The 20,093-nt window shown below is 51.2% G+C and overlaps 1 protein-coding gene across 1 annotated transcript; it reads left to right on the top strand.

Annotated features, from left to right (window-relative positions):
• The first annotated feature begins 223 nt into the window (after positions 1-223).
• On the top strand, positions 224-12,790 carry FAM98B (family with sequence similarity 98 member B). Its single transcript, XM_054400489.1, has 8 exons — positions 224-288; positions 1,679-1,827; positions 3,348-3,482; positions 4,478-4,656; positions 6,225-6,305; positions 7,046-7,162; positions 9,920-10,087; positions 12,367-12,790. Exons 1-8 carry the CDS (start codon positions 224-226, stop codon positions 12,730-12,732), a joined length of 1,260 nt encoding a protein of 419 aa, XP_054256464.1. The 3' UTR covers positions 12,733-12,790.
• Positions 12,791-20,093: the final 7,303 nt, after the last annotated feature.

The following is a 20,093-nucleotide window of genomic DNA, read 5'->3' as shown; positions in this document are numbered from 1 at the left end:
TCTGTCTAATTTCCACACGGCCATTTCCCGCTACGTGCGACTGGGCAGCGCACGGCGGCCCTGCAGCACCTCCGAGGCGGGGCAGGGCGGGGGCAGCTCGGAGCCTCCCGGCCGGCTCGGGGCCCGTGGCGGCGGCGGAACGCCTCGGACGGGAGCAGGTTGCGGAGGGCCTCTTTCAGCAGGGCACAGCGCGGCGCGGCGGGCGCCCAGGCGCGGAGCCGGCATGAGGGAGCTGGCGGCGGGGCCGAGGATGGAATGCGACATCTTGGACGCGCTGGAGGCCTTGGGGTACGAGCGGGGAGCGGCCAGCGAATCCCCCCTCGGCGGGGACGAGGGGTCGAGGGGAGCCGGCCGGAGCCCTGCGTGGAGCCAGGCCCCTCGGCCGCGGGCGGGAGGACGGGCCGGAGGCGGGGAGGGGCGGAGGGCAGCTCAGAGGAGCGCGGCGCCGGTGGCTGCGGGCAGCCGGGGAGCGGCGGAGGGTCGGGTGTCGGGGCAGGCCCGGCGGCGGCCGGGGCTCGGCCTTTTTCCTCCCCGGCAGCGGGGTGATGGCGCCTGGGCTGAGCGGCCCTGCTTGCAGTGAGGGGGAGACGAAGGAAGGGCTGCGGTACGGGCGGCCCTTGGGTACGGACGGTTTACCAGCTGCGGTGCTCAGTGATACCGGAGCGACCGCCGGGGGCCGGGGCTGGCCGAGGGGGGCTGCGGTGCAGGCCGGTTCGTGCTTGCCTACCGGCGTCCCGCCGAGCTGCTGCAAGTGGAACAGGGCAGGAACAGTGTAAAACGCTGATTAATTTTCTATTATCGACCCTGAACTACGGCTTGGCAGGCGTAATTTACGAAGGTGAATTTCTTTCAGTGTAGTTACTAACCGTCTTTGGTAGAATTGTCAGGCCTAAAGGTACCTCAAGGCTCATCCAGTTCAAACCCCCCTGCCATGGGCAGGGACACCTCACACTACAGCAGGTTGCTCACAGCCACATCCAGCCTGGCTGCAAAAACCTCCAGGGATGAGGCTTCCACCACCTCCCTGGGCAACCTCTGCCAGTCTCTCACCACCCTCATGGGGAAGAACTTCCTAACATCCAATCTGAATCTCCCCATTTCTAGTTTTGCTCCATTCCCCCCAGGCTCCCTGACACCCTAAAAAGTCCCTCCCCAGCTTTCTTGTAGCCCCCTTCAGGTACTGAAAGGCCACAAGAAGGTCTCCTGGGAGCCTTCTCCTCTCCAGACTGCACAACCCCAACTCTCTCAGTCTGTCTCCAGAGCAGAGCAGCTCCAGCCCTCTGCTCATCCTCCTGGCCCTTCTCTGGACACCTTCCAGCACCTCCAGATCCTTCCTGGAACAGAGGCTTCAGAACTGGACCCAGAGCTCCAGGTGTGGTCTCAGCAGAGTGGAGCAGAGGGGGAGAATCCCCTCCCTGCCCTGCTGGCCACACTTCTCTTGCTGCAGCCCAGGCTCTGCTTGGCTCTCTGGGCTGCAAGTGCTCACTGCTGGCTCCTGGTGAGCTTCTCATCCCCCAGCACCCCCAAGGCCTTTTCTTCAGGGCTGCTCTCAAGCCAGTCCCTGCCCAGCTTATATCGGTGCTTGAGATTGCCCTGACCAATAGTAAAATGATTTTAAAATAAACAGTGGTTGTATTAAATTTACTTCTTCTGACTAATGTTTATCTGTCTGTGCCAGGTACACAGGGCCCCTGCTAGAGGAAGAAGCCTTGAACAAAGCAGCAGAAAATGGATTGTCATCACCAGAATTTCTTGAGCTTTGCGTTTGGTTAGGTTCCCAAATTAAATCACTTTGTGATATGGAAGAAAGCATCACCTCAACAGATGGTATGTGAGTGTTAAAGCTGTTTAGTATTTGATCAGTGGATTTCTACTTGTATTGTCCAGCTAAGAGTGAAATGGCAATGCTGAGGTTCAGAAGATAGCTGAAAGGTAGCTGAATTCAGGCTGATGTTTGCATGGATGTGGCTCTTAGATTAAGGCCTTGTCTTCTGAGGATTGTTTCAACAGGAAGAATAATAGGTATTTTGGGTTTTTTTAGATCTACATAAATAGAAAAAGTACATCTGTATCTCCTTTGAGTGGTTGTTACATGTAATCATATTTTGATGGCTTAATTTCTAGTGCCTGGTGTTTTCAGCCCTAGTGCAGTGTTCCAGTCAGCACTGTGCCTAGACACACAAGTTGTGCTACCAGATTCTTTCTGTTGAGGTCTGGAACTTGGATGAGATTTTATATTTTTCATGTTTTCACAAAGAAAAATGTAAAAGTATATTAAATCACTGGAAATAAGGAGCTCCTGACTCCCGCGAATTCTTCAGCAGAAAGTTTGTTACATTGTTGTTCGTGGCGTCTGGGTCAGACCAATCCCAGTCACCAATCCAGGCTGGGTGCAGAGCAGGTTGAGAGTAGCTCTGAAGAAAGAGCCTTGGGGGTGTTGGGTGCTGAGCAGCTCCCCAGGAGCCAGCAGTGCCCTCATGCAGCCCAGCAGGCAGCTGTGTGCTGGGCTGCAGCCAGAGGAGTGTGGGCAGCAGGGCAGGAGAAGGGATTCTGCCCCTGAGCTCTGCTCTGCTCAGACCTCACCTCCAATCCTGCCTCCAGCTCTGGTGTCCCCAGCAGGAGAAGGACACAGAGCTGCTGGAGAGAGTCCAGAGGAGGCCACAAAGATGATCCAAGGGCTGGAGCAGCTCTGCTGTGAGGACAGGCTGAGGGAGCTGGGGGTGTTCAGCCTGGAGAAGAGAAGACTCTGGGGGGACCTTAAGAGTTGCTTTCCAGTACCTGAAATGATCCTGCAGGAAGGCTGCAGAGGGACTTCTCATCAGGGTGTCTAGAGACAGGCCAAGGGGGAATGGTTTGAAGCTGAGGCAGAGCAGGGTTAGAGTGGAGCTGAGGAAGAAGCTCATCTGTAGGAGGGTGCTGAGACTCTGGCACAGGCTGCCCAGGGAGGCTGTGGCTGCCTCCTGCCTGGGGGAGGCCTTGAGCAGCTGAGTCTAGTTGAGAGGTGTCCCTGGGCATGGCAGGGAGTTTGGAGGAGATGAGCTCTGAGGTCCTTTCCAACCAGAGCCATTTTCTGATAAACTGTTAAACTTCTGGTGATGTTCATTTGCATTCATGTCTTCAAAGACTGCTGCAGCTTCACCTTCCCCCTCACATCATGAACACAACATTGCTGTAGCTCTTAAAACTCTTGTCTGCTTGTAGGTAGGACTGTTTTGAGAAGTAAAGAGGTGGTATTCTTTGCCTGGGCTATTGAAACCTGCAGTTTAAATGTGTAAGCTAAGAAAATGAGATTACAGTTTGGTGTTTCTGTCAAAAGCCTTTAGCTTTGCATTTCTTTATTCCCATAGGTGGTAAGGACATAGAGAGCTTCCAGCTTGAGGTTAGCAGCTTTCTGAGAGAAATGGCTTGCCCCTATTCATCACTTACATCTGGAGACATCAAGGAGAGATTAAGAGAGAAAGAAGATTGTCTTAAACTCCTCTGTAAGTTGGAACCATGTTTTCTGCTTGTAATCCAGTGTTTTCCATGCATGTGCTGCCATCACTGTACAATGTGCTTTAAATAGTTCTTTGTGGGCATATCTGTGTGCAGCCATTGCAGCCTAGCTGAGCGTGCATCAGCTCACTTGTGCAGGAGTAGAAAGCAGAAAACTATTTGAGCAGAAACTAAAATGCCTTTGTGAAGTGTGACTCAACCTAGTGAAGCTTCCTGATCCCTTTCATGATCCAGTTCCAGCTCAGCTGAAACTGAGACCTGTCTCCTACCACCAGTTTCTGCTATCTGTGAACTGGGTGGGCATAGAGATGCCAGCCTGCCAGGGACGGATGTCAGAGGAGATCCCAAGAAAGCTGGGGAGGGACATTGTACAAGGGCTTGTAGTGATAGGATGACAAGGAATGAATTGAAGCTGGAGGAGAGGAGATTTACACTGAATCTTAGGAAGAAATTCTTGACGGTGAGAGTGGTGAGACCCTGGAATAGGCTGCCCAGGGAGGTCATGGATGCTCCTTCCCTGGAGGTGTTCAAGGCCAGGCTGGATGACACCTCGAGCAGCCTGGGCTAGTGGAAGGTGTCCCTGGCCATGGTAGGGGGATTGGAACTAGATGATCTTCAGGGTCCCTTCCAGCCCAAACCATTCTATGAATCTGTGATTCCTGTGTTTCTGAGAGGTTTCTGGGCAGCCTAAAAGAAGATGGCACAAGGTTTGAACATGCTGAAGGCATGAAGAGAAGTCTTAAGTTTCAGCTGGGCTTGGACAAAGGAGTAGCAGCAGGAACCAGTGTAAGAAGATGAAATTGGATAAGGAGCTAGGGGTCTGGTGGCAGAGGAGGGTTGAACAGTCTGAGTCAGAGAACTGGAAAGAGTCTCCCTCCTATAATGGCCTAATTATAAACTGATGTATTGTCTTTGTCTGTGAGATGTGGATGGGGAAGTGTTGGTGCCTCTGAACATGCCACTGTGACACTTTTCTCTCCAGTATTTCTAAGTACAGAACTTCAGGCTTTAAAGATCCTGCATAGCAAGAAAATGAAAGGCTCCCATTTGGAAAAGCACAATGAAATTTACCAGGAGGTTCAAGCTATCTGTGATGCTCTGGGCCTGTCAAACTCCTCAGCTTCTGATATTCCTCCCTTGTTAAACAGTGTGGAACAAAAGGTATGAACTGTGATGTGTTCTGTAAGTGAACTGTAAGCATGAGCTCTGTAAGCATTCATTGAAGTCTGGGGCCTAGCATTCTGAGCTGTAAGAGCCCCATGTGACAAGTGCATGAGCAGCTCCCCAGGAGCCAGCAGTGCCCTCATGCAGCCCAGCAGGCAGCTGTGTGCTGGGCTGCAGCCAGAGGAGTGTGGGCAGCAGGGCAGGAGAGGGGATTCTGCCCCTGAGCTCTGCTCAGACCTCACCTCCAATCCTGCCTCCAGTTCTGCTGTCCCCAGCAGGAGAAGGACACAGAGCTGCTGGAGAGAGTCCAGAGGAGGCCACAAAGATGATCCCAGGGCTGGAGCAGCTCTGCTGTGAGGACAGGCTGAGGGAGCTGCGGGTGTTCAGCCTGGAGAAGAGAAGACTCCAGGGGGACCTGAGAGCTGCCTGCCAATAGCTGAAGGGATCCTGCAGGAAGGCTGCAGAGGGACTTCTCATCAGGGTGTCCAGAGACAGGCCAAGGGGGAATGGGTTGAAGCTGAGGCAGAGCAGGGTTAGAGTGGAGCTGAGGAAGAAGTTCTTCAGTAGGAGGGTGCTGAGACTCTGGCACAGGCTGCCCAGGCAGAGGTTTCCTGTAGTGAGACAGGAGAATGCAGGGGAGCTTTGAAGGCAAAACCAGAGAGCCCTGACTAGAGAGGGCACTGATTTGGAGTGAGTGCAGAAGTCTTAAACATGACCTCACCTGGAGTACTCTGTACAGGTCTGGAGCCCTCAGCACAGGAAGGATGTGGACCTGATGGAGGAGGTTCAGAGAAGGGCCAGGAAAATAATCAGGGGGTTGCAGCAGCTCTGCTATGAGGACAGGCTGAGGGAGCTGGGGGTGTGCAGCCTGGAGAAGAGAAGGCTCCAGGCAGACCTAAGAGCAGCCTGCCAGGACCTGAAGGAGGCTCCAAGAAGGCTGCAGAGGGACTGATCCCAAAGGCCTGCAGGGACAGTACCAGGGACAATGGTTTGAAATGAGAGCAGAGCAGATTGAGATTGGATGTGAGGAACAAGTTCTGCACCAGGAGGCTGCTGGAACACTGCAACAGGTTGCCCAGGGAGGTGGTTGAGGCTCCATCCCTGGAGATACTGAAGATCAGGCTTGAGAAGGCTCTGAGCAACCTGATCTAGTTGGGGATGTCCCTGCTGACTGGAGGGGGTTGGACTGGGACCTTCCGACCCAAACCGTTCTGTGGTGTTAAATGCACCCAGGTATAGATTAGAAGCAAACCAGGGAGGGTCACCACCTACCCTATCTCCTGCCCTTCTTACTGCCACCTACTGCCAGTTTTTTGTAGCCAGGCCTAGCATTTGGCAACACAAGTAGCTTCTAGTTGTTACATTTCCTTAGTTGTAGCTACAATACTTAGTAACAAATAAAAGGAGTAATTTAGTGGTTCCCATGCCTGTATGCGGTGATCACTTTGCCATATAGAAAGTGTTCTGCTCTAACTGGGAGGACAAGCAGTGTGCTGTGTGTGATCGTAGGAGCAGCAAATTGAGCTGAAACAAATCTCACTGTCATTTGTGTTGTTTCTTTTCAGATCAAGGACATCCTCTCCAAAGTTCAAAATAACCATGTGGGGAAATCCCTGCTAACAAAACCTCTGAACTCAGAGCAAGTGGTAAAAAAGTCTCTCCATTGCTTTTCTTTGTATTTCACAGGATGGTGTGGAGCAGTGCATGCAGCTTCCTACAACCATGTTCACTTTACAGTTGCTGTGAGGGAGCTGGGGGTGTTCAGCCTGGAGAAGAAAAGACTCTGGGGGACCTCAGAGCTGCCTGCCAGTAGCTGAAGGGATCCTGCAGGAAGGCTGCAGAGGGACTTCTCATCAGGGTGTCTAGAGACAGGCCAAGGGGGAATGGTTTGAAGCTGAGGCAGAGCAGGGTTAGAGTGGAGCTGAGGAAGAAGCTCATCTGTAGGAGGGTGCTGAGACTCTGGCACAGGCTGCCCAGGGAGGCTGTGGCTGCCTCCTCCCTGGGGGAGGCCTTGAGCAGCTGAGTCTGGTTGAGAGGTGTCCCTGGGCATGGCAGGGATTTTGGAGGAGATGAGCTCTGAGGTCCCTTCCAACCTGAGCCATTCTATGACAGTCAATGAAATAGCTGAATATTTCCAGTGCTACTCAAACACTTCCAGAGCTGGTGTCAGAAGCAGACCTGGCTTTGAGTCAGCCTCTTACTAACTGCCAAAATATTTTGTCCTACTGCAGCCCTACAGAGGTGCACCACAACCTGAAGTGGTTTATAGCATTCACATGGGGACAGAAATCTTACTTGCTGAGTGAGGTGAACTTTAAACTGACTTCAATAACTTTATAGGTTGGGAGGCTTGACTTTTATTTTTTCCTTTACTGTCACCCTGCAGGAGAAGTTGGAAAAGATCAACGCTGCCCTGCGCAGCGAGTACGAGTGCCGGCGGCGGATGCTGGTCAAGAGGCTGGATGTGACTGTGCAGTCCTTTGGCTGGTCTGACAGAGCAAAGGTCAGCTGGCTCTGTTCTCTGCTTCCCCTGTGTGCTGCACTTCCCCACCTCTTCCTACCCAATACACACACCTTGTCAATTCAGAGAATCACAGAATGGTTTGGGTTGGAAAGGACCTCCAAAGGTCATCCAGTCCAGCCCCTCCTGCAGTCAGCAGGACATCCTCCACCAGATCAGGTTGCTCAGTGCCCTGTTTAGTCTCACCTTGAATATCTCCAGGGATGGGGCCCAAACCACCTCCCTGGGCAGCCTGTTCCAGTGTTCCACCACCCTGATGATGTAGAACTTGTTCCTAACACCCACTGTTAATCTTCTCTTCTCTAGTCTGAAGCCATTGTCCCTCATCCTGTCCCTGCAGGCCTTTGGGATCAGTCCCTCTGCAGCCTTCTTGGAGCCCCTTCAGGTCCTGGCAGGCTGCTCTTAGGTCTGCCTGGAGCCTTCTCTTCTCTTCTTCACCCCCAGCTCCCTCAGCCTGTCCTCATAGCAGAGCTGCTCCAGCCCCTTGATCATTTTCCTGGCCCTCCTCTGGACCCTCTCCATCAGGTCCACATCCTTCCTGTGCTGAGGGCTCCAGACCTGCACAGAGCACTGCAGGTGAGGTCTCCCCAGCACAGAGCAGAGGGGCAGGATCCCTCTCTCCATCTCTGGCCATGCTGCTTTGGATGCAGCCCAGGCTGTGATTTGCCTTCTGTGCTGCAAGCTCACACTGCCTGCTCCTGTCCAGCTTCTCCCCCACCAGCACCCCCAAGTCCTTTTCTGCAGGGCTGCTTTCCATTACTGTTGTCTTTTCTCCACTCACTTTCTCATCCCAGCCTGTAACTTCCAAGTCCTAGTTATTGAGAAAGGGGAAGGATTTGGACAGGTAGCACAGTCCATCCTTTATGGCTGTTGCTAGTATAAATTCAAGCATCCTCTGCTGGGGCTTCTCACTTCAATGATTTTGCATCTCACCTTTTTCTGAACTATTGGCTAGCAGTGTGACCAGTAGGACAGGAAGGTGATTCTGCTCCTCTCCTCTGCTCTCATGAGATCCCACCTGGAGCACTGCATCCAGTTCTGGTGCCACCAGCGTAAGAGGGACACAGAACTGCTGGATGGGGTCCAAAGGAGGCCACAAAGACGATCACAGGGCTGGAGAACCTCCCTGATGAGGACAGGCTGTGAGAGTTGGGGCTGTACAGCCTGGAGAAGAGAAGAGAAGAGAAAAGAGAAGAGAAGAGAAGAGAAGAGAAGAGAAGAGAAGAGAAGAGAAGAGAAGAGAAGAGAAGAGAAGAGAAGAGAAGAGAAGAGAAGAGAAGAGAAGAGAAGAGAAGAGAAGAGAAGAGAAGAGAAGAGAAGAGAAGAGAAGAGAAGAGAAGAGAAGAGAAGAGAAGAGAAGAGAAGGCAAGGCAAGGCTTTGGGGAGGCCTAATAGCAGCCTTCCAGTACCTGAAGGGGGCCTACAGGAAAGCTGGGCAGGGACTTTTGACAAGGGCTTGTAGTGACAGGATGAGGGGGAATGGATTGAAGCTTGAGGAGGGTAGATTTAGATTGGAAATCAGGAAGAAATTCTTGACAGTGAGGGTGGGGAGGCACTGGAACAGGTTGTCCAGAGAGGTTGTAGATAACCCCCTCCCTGGAAGTGTTCAAGGCCAGGCTGGATGAGGCCTTGAGCCATCTGGTCTAGGGGAGGGTGTCCCTGCCTATGGCAGGAGTGTTGGAACTGGATGATCTTTAAGGTCCCCTCTACAAATGCCTTGGTCAGTAGCTCCATCCATACAGAGAGGGCTGGTGGCAGCTGGCACTCTGTTTTGTAAGCTAATCTTTGATTTTGAGACCTTGTTCACAGAATCACAGAATTAGTCAGGATTGGAAGGGACCTCAAGGCTCATCCAGTTCCAACCCCCCTGCCATGGGCAGGGACACCTCACACTACAGCAGGCTGGCCAGAGCCTCATCCAGCCTGGCTGCAAACACCTCCAGGGATGGGACCTCAACCACCTCCCTGCACAACCCATTCCAGGCTCTCACCACTCTCATGGGGAAGAACTTCTTCCTCACATCCAGCCTGAATCTCCCCACTTCCAGCTTTGTTCCATTCCCCCCAGTCCTATCACTCCCTGACACCCTCAAAAGTCCCTCCCCAGCTTTCTTGGAGCCCCCTTCAGATACTGGAAGGCCACAAGAAGGTCACCTCAGAGCCTTCTCTTCTCCAGACTGAACAGCCCCAACTCTCTCAGTCTGTCCTCATAGGAGAGCAGCTCCAGCCCTCTGCTCATCCTGGTGGCCCTTCTCTGGACACCTTCCAGCATGTCCAGATCCCTCTTGTAATAGAGGCTCCAGAACTGGATGCAGTACTCCAGGTGTGGTCTCAGCAGAGCTGAGCAGAGGGGGAGAATCACCTCCCTTGACCTGCTGGCCACACTAGAAGACCCAACAGAACTCATCTGCTAGGCAGGTCCTACAAGAAAGCTGGGGAAGGATTTTTTAGGCTATCAGGTAGTGACAGGACTCAGGGGAATGGAATAAAGCTGGAAGTGGGGAGATTCAGGCTGGATGTGAGGAAGAAGTTCTTCCCCATGAGAGTGGTGAGAGCCTGGAATGGGTTGTGCAGGGAGGTGGTTGAGGCTCCATCCCTGGAGGTGTTTGCAGCCAGGCTGGATGAGGCTCTGGCCAGCCTGGTCTAGTGTGAGGTGTCCCTGGGCATGGCAGGGGAGTTGGAACTGGCTGATCCTTGTGGTCCCTTCCAACCCTGACTGATTCTGTGATTCTCCTGCAGGTCAGAACTGATGACATAGCCAGGATCTACCAGCCCAAGCGCTATGCTCTGTCCCCAAAGTCAGCTGTGAGCCTGGCGCACCTGCTGGCGGCTCGAGAGGACCTCTCCAAGATCATCCGAACAAGCAGTGGCTCAACACGGGAGCACACAGCCTGTGCCATCAACAAGGTATGCTGCTCTGGTGCACACCCCTGCCATCACAGCAGCACGCACTGGCAGGGCCTGGGGAGGCCCCTCCAGACATCCGCCAGTCTGAGCCCTCTGCCGGAGCAGGGACAGAGCAGGGGTGCATCCAGGGGGGGTTGGAAAGGCTCCAGAGAAGGAGACACCACAGTCTCCCTGGGCAGCCTGCTCCAGGGCTGTGTCTCCCTCACCATACAGGAGTGTTGAGGTGGAGCCTCCTGTGTTCCAGCTTGTTCCTGGTCCTGTCATACCTGGCACCTTCATCCTGACCCCCACCCCTCAGCTATTGATAGACATTGATCAGATCCCCTCTCAGCCTTCTCTTCCCCAGGCTGAACAGCCCCAGGGCTCTCAGTCTCTCTTCCTAGCAGAGATGTTCAATCCCTTCATCATCCTCATGGCTCTGCCTTGAACTCTCTCCAGCACATCCCTGTCTCTCTTGAAAGTAAAAGTGATTTTAGGCACCTCTCAAGCAAACCTGTCTGTCTAGAATTGGGGAGCTCAAAACTGGACACAGTATCCCTGGTGTGGTCTCATCAGGGCAGAGTAGAAGGGCAGCAGAACCTCCCTGGAGCTGCTGGCCACACTTTCCTTAATGCCCCCCAGGATGCTGTTGTGCTTTCAATGTTTTCATTTCTTTTTGAAAGCTACCTTGGGGCTTGAAGGAAGAGGGATTGCAGCATTCCACTAAACACTGCAGCAGCTTCTCTTGTGTTTTGATCTTACTACTGTGCAACAGGATGGAACAGCCCAGATGAGAAGGAACAGTGGTAGGGTCTGTGTGTGAGTTCAGAGGAACACAGCTCAAGGTTCACCCTTCAAATGGTGACTGAGGCTGGTTTTGTTAATCCTTTATTTCCAGATTTCTCTAATATTTTTTTGCCTCCTAGATACCCTTGAATATATTTTTGATTCCCAAAGATTCTGAAGTGTCTTCATTATTGGAGGATCTCAGAGAAAGTTGTTTTGTTTTTCTTGAGAGGCCTTAATTGGAGTGCCTGGGACTGCCCAGGGAATGTTAACACTCAGCACACAGAGGTCAGGAAATAGGAAAGCAACAAGCAAAAGGCCCTCCTGGATACCTCTTTGTTCTTCAAATCAATGTTCTGTGCAGCTTTGTCCAGTGCAGTCTCCCTTTTTTGACATGGAGTAAGAGCCACCAGAGGCCTGGGGTGGGTTAGAAGGACTGTGATGAGTAGGTCAGAGAGGTTCTCCTCCCCCTCTCCTCTGCCCTGCTGAGGCCACATCTGGAATACAATGTACAATTCTGGGCCTCTCACTTCAAGAAGGGCCTCAGGGAACTGCTTGAGAGAGTCCAGCACAGAGCCCCAGAGCTGCTGCAGGCAGTGGAACATCTCCTGTGAGGCCAGGCTGAGGGAGCTGGGGCTTGGAGCTTGGAGCAGAGGAGCCTGAGGGCTGCCCTCATTGCTGGGGATAAAGATGTGCAGGGCTGGAGCCAGGCTCTGCTCAGGGATGGCCAAGGACAGCACAAGGGGCACTGGGGGCAAGCTGGAGCAGAGGAGGGACAGGAGGGAAAGCTTTTTCCCTGTGAGGGTGCTGGAGACCTGGAGCAGACTGTCCAGAGAGGTTGTGGAGCCTCCTTCTGTGGACACTTTCCAACCCCCCCTGGATGTGTTCCTGTGTGACCTGCCCTGGGTGACCCTGCTCTGGCAGGGGGGTTGGACTGGATGAGCTTTCAGGTCCCTTCCAAGCCCTTTGTGTGGTAGTCAAGATCCTTTTTCTCTATCCTCTCCTGCCAAGTGTCACTGTAGCACCTCAGCTGAGTGTCCAGAGTCCCCTAATGGAGGGCAAACCTGCATCCTTTTGGAGTTGGACAGAGCTGGCAGTCCATGGAGGTGGTTTTTTGACAACTGATTAGCCTTGAACTTGGCTCTCTGAAACATCAGCTGCCTCCTAAGGAGTCTTTCCTGTGTGCCTATGTATTTATCCCCACCTCTGAATCATGGATGTTGCTCATTTTCATCCCAGTCCTTCCCCTGGCTCTAGGTCTTTTCCTAGAGGTTTCCCAGCAGTCATCTGAGCTTAGCTGGCTGCAGTCAGTTCAGTTTCACAAGTGGGAAATGAGATCACTCTGAGGTCTGTTGTGTTGTGGCAGCTTACAAGGACAGGAAATAGATTCTGTTTCACACCAGGGGGACCATGCTTGCTGTAAAGAGCAGGCAATGTGTCTGTGTCCATGGGAGGAGAACCCTCTGTCCCTTCATGCTGTTGTGAAACTGAACACCCCCTCCTTTTCCATGCAGGTGCTGATGGGCAGAGTGCCTGACCGTGGAGGCAGGCCAACAGAGATTGAACCACCTCCTCCTGAAATGCCTCCCTGGCAGAAAAGACAAGAAGGTGGTGGAAGAGGTGGCTGGGGAGGTGGAGGTGGAGGAAGGGGCAGCTGGGGGGGCGGAGGGGGTAGAGGAGGAGGAGGAGGTGGGGGTGGGGGTGGTTTTGGAGGTGGAGGTGGGTTTGGAGCTGGGGGTTTCAGAGGTGGTGGAAGAGGTGGAGGGAACTTCCAAGGGGGCAGGGGAGATTATGGTGGCAGGGGAGGGTATGGTGGCAGAGGAGGCTATGGTGATCCATATGGTGGAAGAGGAGGAGGAGGAGGCTACAGAAGATACTAAACCACTGTAAATATTAGCAGAGCAACTGGCAAAATCTAGTGGTGGTGTTTACTGGGATCAGGAGTTTAGATCTTGCTCACTTGGCTTTAGAGTGAATCCCTGCATTAGACCAAGTGATGTTGTCACTGAATCCTTTAACCCAACTTTTATACTCAGATGTGCTGGTTTCAGTCCTTGTTTTTTCATACTGCTCATGTGGTGGGGTTTTAGTATGCAATTTTATTTAAAATAACCCTCAGAAAAGTGAATAAATAATAAAAGCCCTTTCTAAACAGACGCAAATCCCATCATTTTGTTGCTCAGGCCTCTCAGTTATTGCATGTTGCATGCCCGTTCCTCTGCTCCAAAATGCTATATGTAGAAAAAAAGACAAAACAGGGCTAAGAACTGGATGGAAAAATGTTTTGAAATACTCTAGAATGCTGCTTTCAGGCTTTTCCTCTTCTAGGTTTCATGTGGGATGTGTGAACCAATTTTCATGTTCAAATCTTTAAGGCTTTGGTCAAAATTATTCAATCAGCCTTTTTTACTCTTCCAGAGCTTCCCATAAAAGTAGCATTCTGAGTTAGTCCTCTCCAGAAACTCATCCAATCAGGTCAGATTGTGTACTGTGAACTCAGAGCAGTGGTGAGGTTTGATGTTTTCATTTCACCTGTTTTCCATTTTGTTGGTGTTTCATCAAATGTAAAGTCAGGCTGGGCAGGAAACTTCTGCAACCATCTCCTCTGGGAATACCTCAGCTCTGTATTCCTCCTGAATCAGCCTGGGGACACAAAGGGCAAATAAGCTGAGCTGCCTGACAAAGAACATACAGTTGCTTCCCTTCCTCTCTCTTTTCCCTTTGCTTCCCTCCCTCTCTCTTTTCCCTTTGCTTCCCTCCCTCTCTCTTTTCCCTTTGCTTCCCTCCCTCTCTCTTTTCCCTTTGCTTCCCCTCCCTCTCTCTTTTCCCTTTGCTTCCCTCCCTCTCTCTTTTCCCTTTGCTTCCCTCCCTCTCTCTTTTCCCTTTGCTTCCCCTTCTTCTCTCTTTTCCCTTTGCTTCCCCTCCCTCTCTCTTTTCCCTTTGCTTCCCTCCCTTTCTCTTTTCCCTTTGCTTCCCCTCCCTTTTCCCTTGGAGGTGAGGTGTTGGGCAGCAGAGGAACAGAGAGAGGAGTTTATCAACCAAAGCCTTAATGCAAAGTTGTTTGCTCATCCCAAAGGGATGTTTTGCTACAAGAGATTTCTGAGCAGCAGTCAAGCATTTGGCTGCCCCAGGGAAAGCTGCTGGGAAAATCAAAAGGCTCATCTCTGCCTCAAGATTCCATCAGGCTTAGGGCAGGGGATTGAACTCTTGGGTGTAACTGGGGCTCTGGCCTGGGGCTTCTGCACTCACTCACCACTTACTGCTGGTTGTAGCAGGCAGGACAGTTGTGAGTGAAGCAAACCCTCAAGTGAAGCAGCTGTGTGCCCACATGTAATCCTGCCACTCAAATTAGTTCATTATCATTTAATTCCATTGCTGTAGACCAGGTAAAAGTGGAAAATTTAAACAGGTTGGAGATTTTGGGGCTTCATTTGGCCATGTCAGATTTGGTTTGGTTTGGGTTTTAATTCATTAATTCCAAACTGTGAATCCAGTAGCTGGAAACTAAGGTAAGCACCACCATGTTGTGTAAATGTCCTTTTCTGTCTTAGTCCAGCAAAAAGATGCAATAAGGTTGTGCAAAATGATTGTGGGGTTAAACCTCCCCTCACTCCCCTTTTGTATGTTTCTCTTGGGGGGAAGGGAAAAAAGAGTCTTTGGAAAAGTCCTGTTGTAAGTAAAAGATTTTTCATACTCCTTTGTGTTCCTGCACTCTTAGTATCTACCTGAATGTTGCTTTGGTTTTGCTGGAGAATTGAAAACCAGGTTTGGGGATATATTTTCATTTCCAGGATTGGAGAGAGATTTGTTAACAGATGTGAACTCTGAGGAATAAAAGCACTGGAGGTGAAGTTGTTTGCATCACTTTGTGTAGTGTGATTTGGATCCACTGTGGAGCATTCCTCCCCTGTTGATAAGGAACAACTCCTGCTGCTGTTTGACAACAGTGCTGGAACTTCTGTTCTTCAGCATGACAAATAACAGATTTGGGTCAAACTGGAGAAGGCTATAGGTAACTACAGGAAAATTTCAGCTCTGCCCTGCTGAGACCTCACCTGGAATATTGCATCCAGGTCTGGGCTGCCCAGTTCAGGAGGGACAGGGATCTGCTGGAGAGAGTCCAAGGGAAGGCTCCAAGGATGCTGAAGGGACTGGAGCACTGCCTGGGGAGGAGAGGCTGAGAGCCCTGGGGCTGGTTAGTGTGGAGAGGAGAAGACTGAGAGGGATCTGATCAATGTCTATCAATAGCTGAGGGCTGGGGGTCAAGAGGGAGGGGACAGGGACAGGCTCTGCTCACTTGCACCCTGGGATAGGACAAGGGGCAGTGGAGAGAAACTGCAGCACAGGAGGTTGCACCTCAACATGAGGAGGAACTTCTTGACTGTGAGGGTCCCAGAGCACTGGAACAGGCTGCCCAGAGAGGTTGTGGAGTCTCCTTCTCTGGAGCCTTTCCAGCCCCATCTGGATGTGTTCCTGTGTGACCTGTGCTGGATTCTCTGCTCCTGCTATGGCAGGGGGTTGGACTCTGTGACTTCCAGAGGTTCCAACTCACAACATCCTGTGAGCCTGTGGCTTGTCAAAGATATATCCCTGGTAGTGTCTGGGACTACTAAGAAATCTCATCTACATTTTATCATGGTAAAAAAAAAATTAGTAAATTGCAGATCCACCTCTGTTATGAGGACAGGCTGGGGGTGTGCAGCCTGGAGAAGAGAAGGCTCCAGGCAGACCTAAGAGCAGCCTGCCAGGACCTGAAGGGGCTCCAAGAAGGCTGCAGAGGGACTGTTCCCAAAGGCCTGCAGGGACAGGACAAGGAACAATGGTTTGAAATGAGAGCAGAGCAGATTGAGATTGGATGTGAGGAACAAGTTCTGCACCAGGAGGCTGATGGAACACTGCAACAGGTTGCTCAGGGAGATATTCAACAGGTTCCCTGGAGCTATTCAAGGTGGTGCTTGACAGGGCTCTGAGCAACCTGATCTAGTGGAGGATGTCCCTGCTGAGTGCAGGGGGGTTGGACTGGATGACCTTTGGAGGTCCCTTCCAACCCAGACCATTCCATGAGGATTTGTGCCTTTATGTAAAGCGAGGCAATAGCTTTCAGTTACTTCTGAAGTCTTCAAGTGTCTCCAGTTGTGCAGTAAGCCACACCTTGTGTTGTCTGTGCAGGCTGTAGAGCAGATCTATCAAATAAATGAGGGCTCAGCCACTGCTCCCTGCTTGCTGCCACCAGCAGACTTGCTGGCAGTGCCCTCTGTGCTCTCATCCAGTCACTGATGAACGTATTTAACAGTACTGCTCCCAGTATCCACCCCTTAGGGCCCCCATTAGGCGTGAGCCTCCAATTGGACTCTGTCCCATTGACCACAACTCTCTGGCTTCTCTCCTTCAAGCACTACTGATCCACCTCACTCCCTGCTCATCCAGACCCTGGCCAGCTCAGCTGGGAGGAGGCTCTGGGAGCTGCTGTCAGCTGCTTGCCTGATTTCTTTGAGACAGAGACTCAAGAGGCAGGAAATGCAATTGGAATGGCTTTGTTTCTATTAGAAACATGAACCCCAAAACCTTACAGCTGATATAAAATCTTTACAATCTGTACACTTTTCCCATCCTCTCCAAGATTTCAGGTAGCCACAGACAGCAGTTACAACAAAACAACAGCAACCCATTTCCAACCCTCCCTCCCCCCAGAAAAGCTACTTCCCAGGCAGCCCTGCCTCCTTCCTGGTGATCTTCCTCCACCTATTTTCTTCTCTCCTCTTTAAATGATCAGAATTCACACTTCAACAAACAGTAGTTGGGGGGAGAAAGGGGTGGGGGCTGGGATTTGTTTTTCTTCCCTTCCTGTATGCAGATGAAGCCCAGCTGAGTCTGGAGCAGGAGCAAAGGGGAGTGATTGTCATTTAAATTAGCCATGACAAGAAAAAAAAAAAACAACTTAGTTTCAGTGCTTGCTAAATGTGACTCCTAAACAGCACTTGGTGCCTTCATTTTTACCTGCTAGCATAAAGCAGCTGGAGGACCTACTTAGAGAGATGTGAGTGGTTTCTGTTCAGAGCTCTGGCGGTCTCAGCAGCAGCCCTGCAGTCAGTTTCTGCTCTTCATCTTCCTTACAGCTAAAAGGCAGATCCAAAAGAAAGCAAGAAAGGACCACCACAGAGAGAACCAAGGGACTAAGGGCAGAGAACCACTTCTGCAATTCTCCAGCTACCAACTGGCCCTGAAGCAGGAGGTTTCCAGCACTGCTGGAGCTCCAAACACTGCTTCTGTAAGATAAGAAGTCCTGCAACCATTAAAAGCCATCCAGGTCAGTTGTAGGAGCAAGATGACCACACAAACACCACAAACCTATGGCCACAGCTCAGAGCTGAGGATTAGGATTCATCCTAGCACCACTGAGGCCTTGGGGCCAGCTGACTGGAGAATTTGCAGTAGGATTTTGTTGATCTCCATCCCTCTGCACAGTTTTGTGTGTACACCCCAAGTGTGTTAGACTCCAGAGTTCAGGCCATGAAGGAGTTTGCTGCACAGCCCTGTGAGGCTCAGCTGCTCTTCTAAGCTATTTTTCAAAAGAGCCTTCAAAATATTCAACTCTTCTCTTATTTGAATTGTTGCAGAAACAGACGACTTTTCTTCTTGAGAGATGCCTCCTTAACTCACCCCTTGCTGCAATTCCCTCAACAAAGGGCCAAAAAAATCAAGAAGCTTAGAGAAGAAGAAAAAAAAAAAAGGGCAAAGCAAGTTTACAGCCAGAACCTGAAAACCATTCTGGTGCCTTCAACAATCAGAGTACAATTCTGTGTTAATTGGTAATAATTTGGGTTTAGTGGATGAGGAACATCCTCACAGCTGCTGGGGTTTGTCCTCTACTTTTCAGTTATTTCCAGGAAGGGAAGAGAAAAATCTATTTGCCTCCTTTTTTTTTTTTTTTTAACTTAGCACAATCCAAGGTCAAAGCAAGAACTTAGAAATCACTCAGCTGGCAAAGAGGTTCAAAAGGCCTTTTTTTATTATTGTTGTCATTTAAATAAAGCCTCATTTACTTGACAACTGCTGTAAAGAATGACTGCAGCACACATCTACAGCATCTGGAACACAAAGCACACATGCTGCTGGAAGAGCCTGGCTCCACTGGGACCTGGAACTTACTTAACTAAGCATTCAGGAGCATGAAGTGGACTTTGGAGATCAAGATGCCAAAGTTCCTGTTGTTTAAAGGTATGATGGCAAATCCCTGTGGGCTGAAGGCAAGCAAATTTTATACAGCATGTGCAGAAGTTCTCTCCTGGACTGCAAAGTGGCTCTGCTGACAGGTAGATTTAGCAGGAACTTGGCTCTTCTGGGGTCTCTTGACAGTATTTACACTTGGCAGCTTTAAGCAGACTAAGTTGCCTTCCTAGCACCTTTTCCTGTACAGAATTTACACAGCCAAGAGCACTCTCACCTTGACTCTTCACCTAAAGTGCATCTGAAATCTAGGAGAAAGATAATGGAGAAACCGTGGGGAGAACCAGAAGATGTTAGGAGCTCTGGAATACAGCTGCACTGGAGTCCTGGGCACTGGCCTTCACAGGGTGGCCCTTGAGGTTCTGTTCAGCAGTGGCAAACACTGGACATGAGAGAAGAATAAATAAATAACCTGGTCTCAGATCTACCACAGATCAACAAGTTAGTCCTTAAGCCACACTACAGTAGGACAGGCTCCAGGGCTGGGCTGAGGAGAATCTCATCAGGGTCAGCAAAGCAAAGTGTGAGGTCCTGCACCTCAGTCAGGGCAATCCTGGAAATCAATCCAGGATGGGGGATGATGAGATGGGGAGCAGCCCTACAGGAAAGGACTTGTGGGTGCTGCTGGGGGAGAAGCAGGACATGAGCCAACAGTGTGAGCTTGCAGCACAGAAGGCCAAGGGCAGCCTGGGCTGCAGCCAAAGCAGAGATGGAGGGAGGGGATCCTGCCCCTCTGCTCTGCTCTGGGGAGACCTCACCTGCAGTGCTGCATCCAGCTCTGGAGCCCTCAGCACAGGAAGGACATGGGCTTGATGGAGAGGGTCCAGAGGAGGGCCAGGAAAATGATCAGGGGGCTGGAGCAGCTCTGCTCTGAGGACAGGCTGAGGGAGCTGGGGGTGTGCAGCCTGGAGAAGAGAAGGCTCCAGGCAGACCTAAGAGCAGCCTGCCAGGACCTGAAGGGGCTCCAAGAAGGCTGCAGAGGGACTGATCCCAAAGGCCTGCAGGGACAGGATGAGGGACAATGGTTTGAAATGAGAGCAGAGCAGATTGAGATTGGATGTGAGGAATAAGTTCTGCACCAGGAGGCTGCTGGAACACTGGAATGGGTTGCCCAGGGAGGTGGTTGAGGCCTCAGTCCCTGGAGACAATTAAGGTTAGGCTCAACATGGCTCTGAGCAACCTGATCTGGTGGAGGAGGTCCCTAATGACTGAGGGAGGGTTGGACTGGATGAGCTTTGCAGGTCCCTTGCAACCCAAAGCTCTCTATGGTAGGTACCCTGTGTGAACAATGTCTTCCTTAAGCCAGATGAGTAGGACACAGCACACAGAACTGGAAGCAGTCCTCAGAGCAAACCCTGGGCTCATCCATTTTCCCTTACCAAGGTCAGCCTTTAGGCAGCAGGACTCCTACAGCTCTGAAAGAGGGCTGAAAACCATTTCAGTTTATCTTAAGGTCTCTTACTAAACAATCAGGCTTCAAGAGCTTAACTCCTTCCTGTAACACTCTTGTTCACCTTGTGCAAAGAAAGATGACAAGGGCATGATCTGAGCTGGTTCCAGCCACAAGGAGAAGGACCTCTTGGGGGAATATTCTACAGTTTGACTGAAATATTTGTCTCCATTAAAAATTTGTTGGTGAATCTGAGGTGCCCCAGGCTCACAAACAGCTCCTGTGTCACAACACTTGCAGAGGAAGCTGTGCTGCTGGCAGCCAAGGTGCTGGGCAATCCACATGGCCTTCACCATGAGCAGGAACATCAGCCACAACCTCATTTCTGTCCCAAGCAGACCCAGAAGGTTCTCTTCTCATTGCAGAGGTGACACTAAATTACCTTTAGAAGTGAGAGGAGAGGGTCTGTGCACTGGAGGCTGTTTCAGATGGAAGTGTGCTGAAGAAGGAGAATATTTCTGTTTAACACCCCTCAGCCTCTCGAGTTCACTTGGTAAAGCAGCTCTAGCACAACCCCACCCTTCAGTCTTGCATTCCTCCACAGCAGGTTTCCTTTCCTGCCTG

Source organism: Indicator indicator, chromosome 4, assembly GCF_027791375.1.
Source record: "Indicator indicator isolate 239-I01 chromosome 4, UM_Iind_1.1, whole genome shotgun sequence".
In the NCBI taxonomy this organism is placed as follows: Eukaryota; Metazoa; Chordata; class Aves; order Piciformes; family Indicatoridae; genus Indicator; species Indicator indicator.
The sequence above is the reverse complement of the archived record's forward strand: the minus strand, read 5'-3'. Positions and strand labels throughout refer to the sequence as shown.

Coding starts and splice junctions, on each gene's coding strand:
- FAM98B (XM_054400489.1), top strand. CDS start 224: ATGAGGGAGCTGGCGGCGGGGCCGAGGATGGAATGCGACATCTTGGAC. Junction 6,306..7,045: donor CTCTGAACTCAGAGCAAGTG/GTAAAAAAGTCT, acceptor GTCACCCTGCAG/GAGAAGTTGGAAAAGATCAA. Junction 7,163..9,919: donor GCTGGTCTGACAGAGCAAAG/GTCAGCTGGCTC, acceptor ATTCTCCTGCAG/GTCAGAACTGATGACATAGC.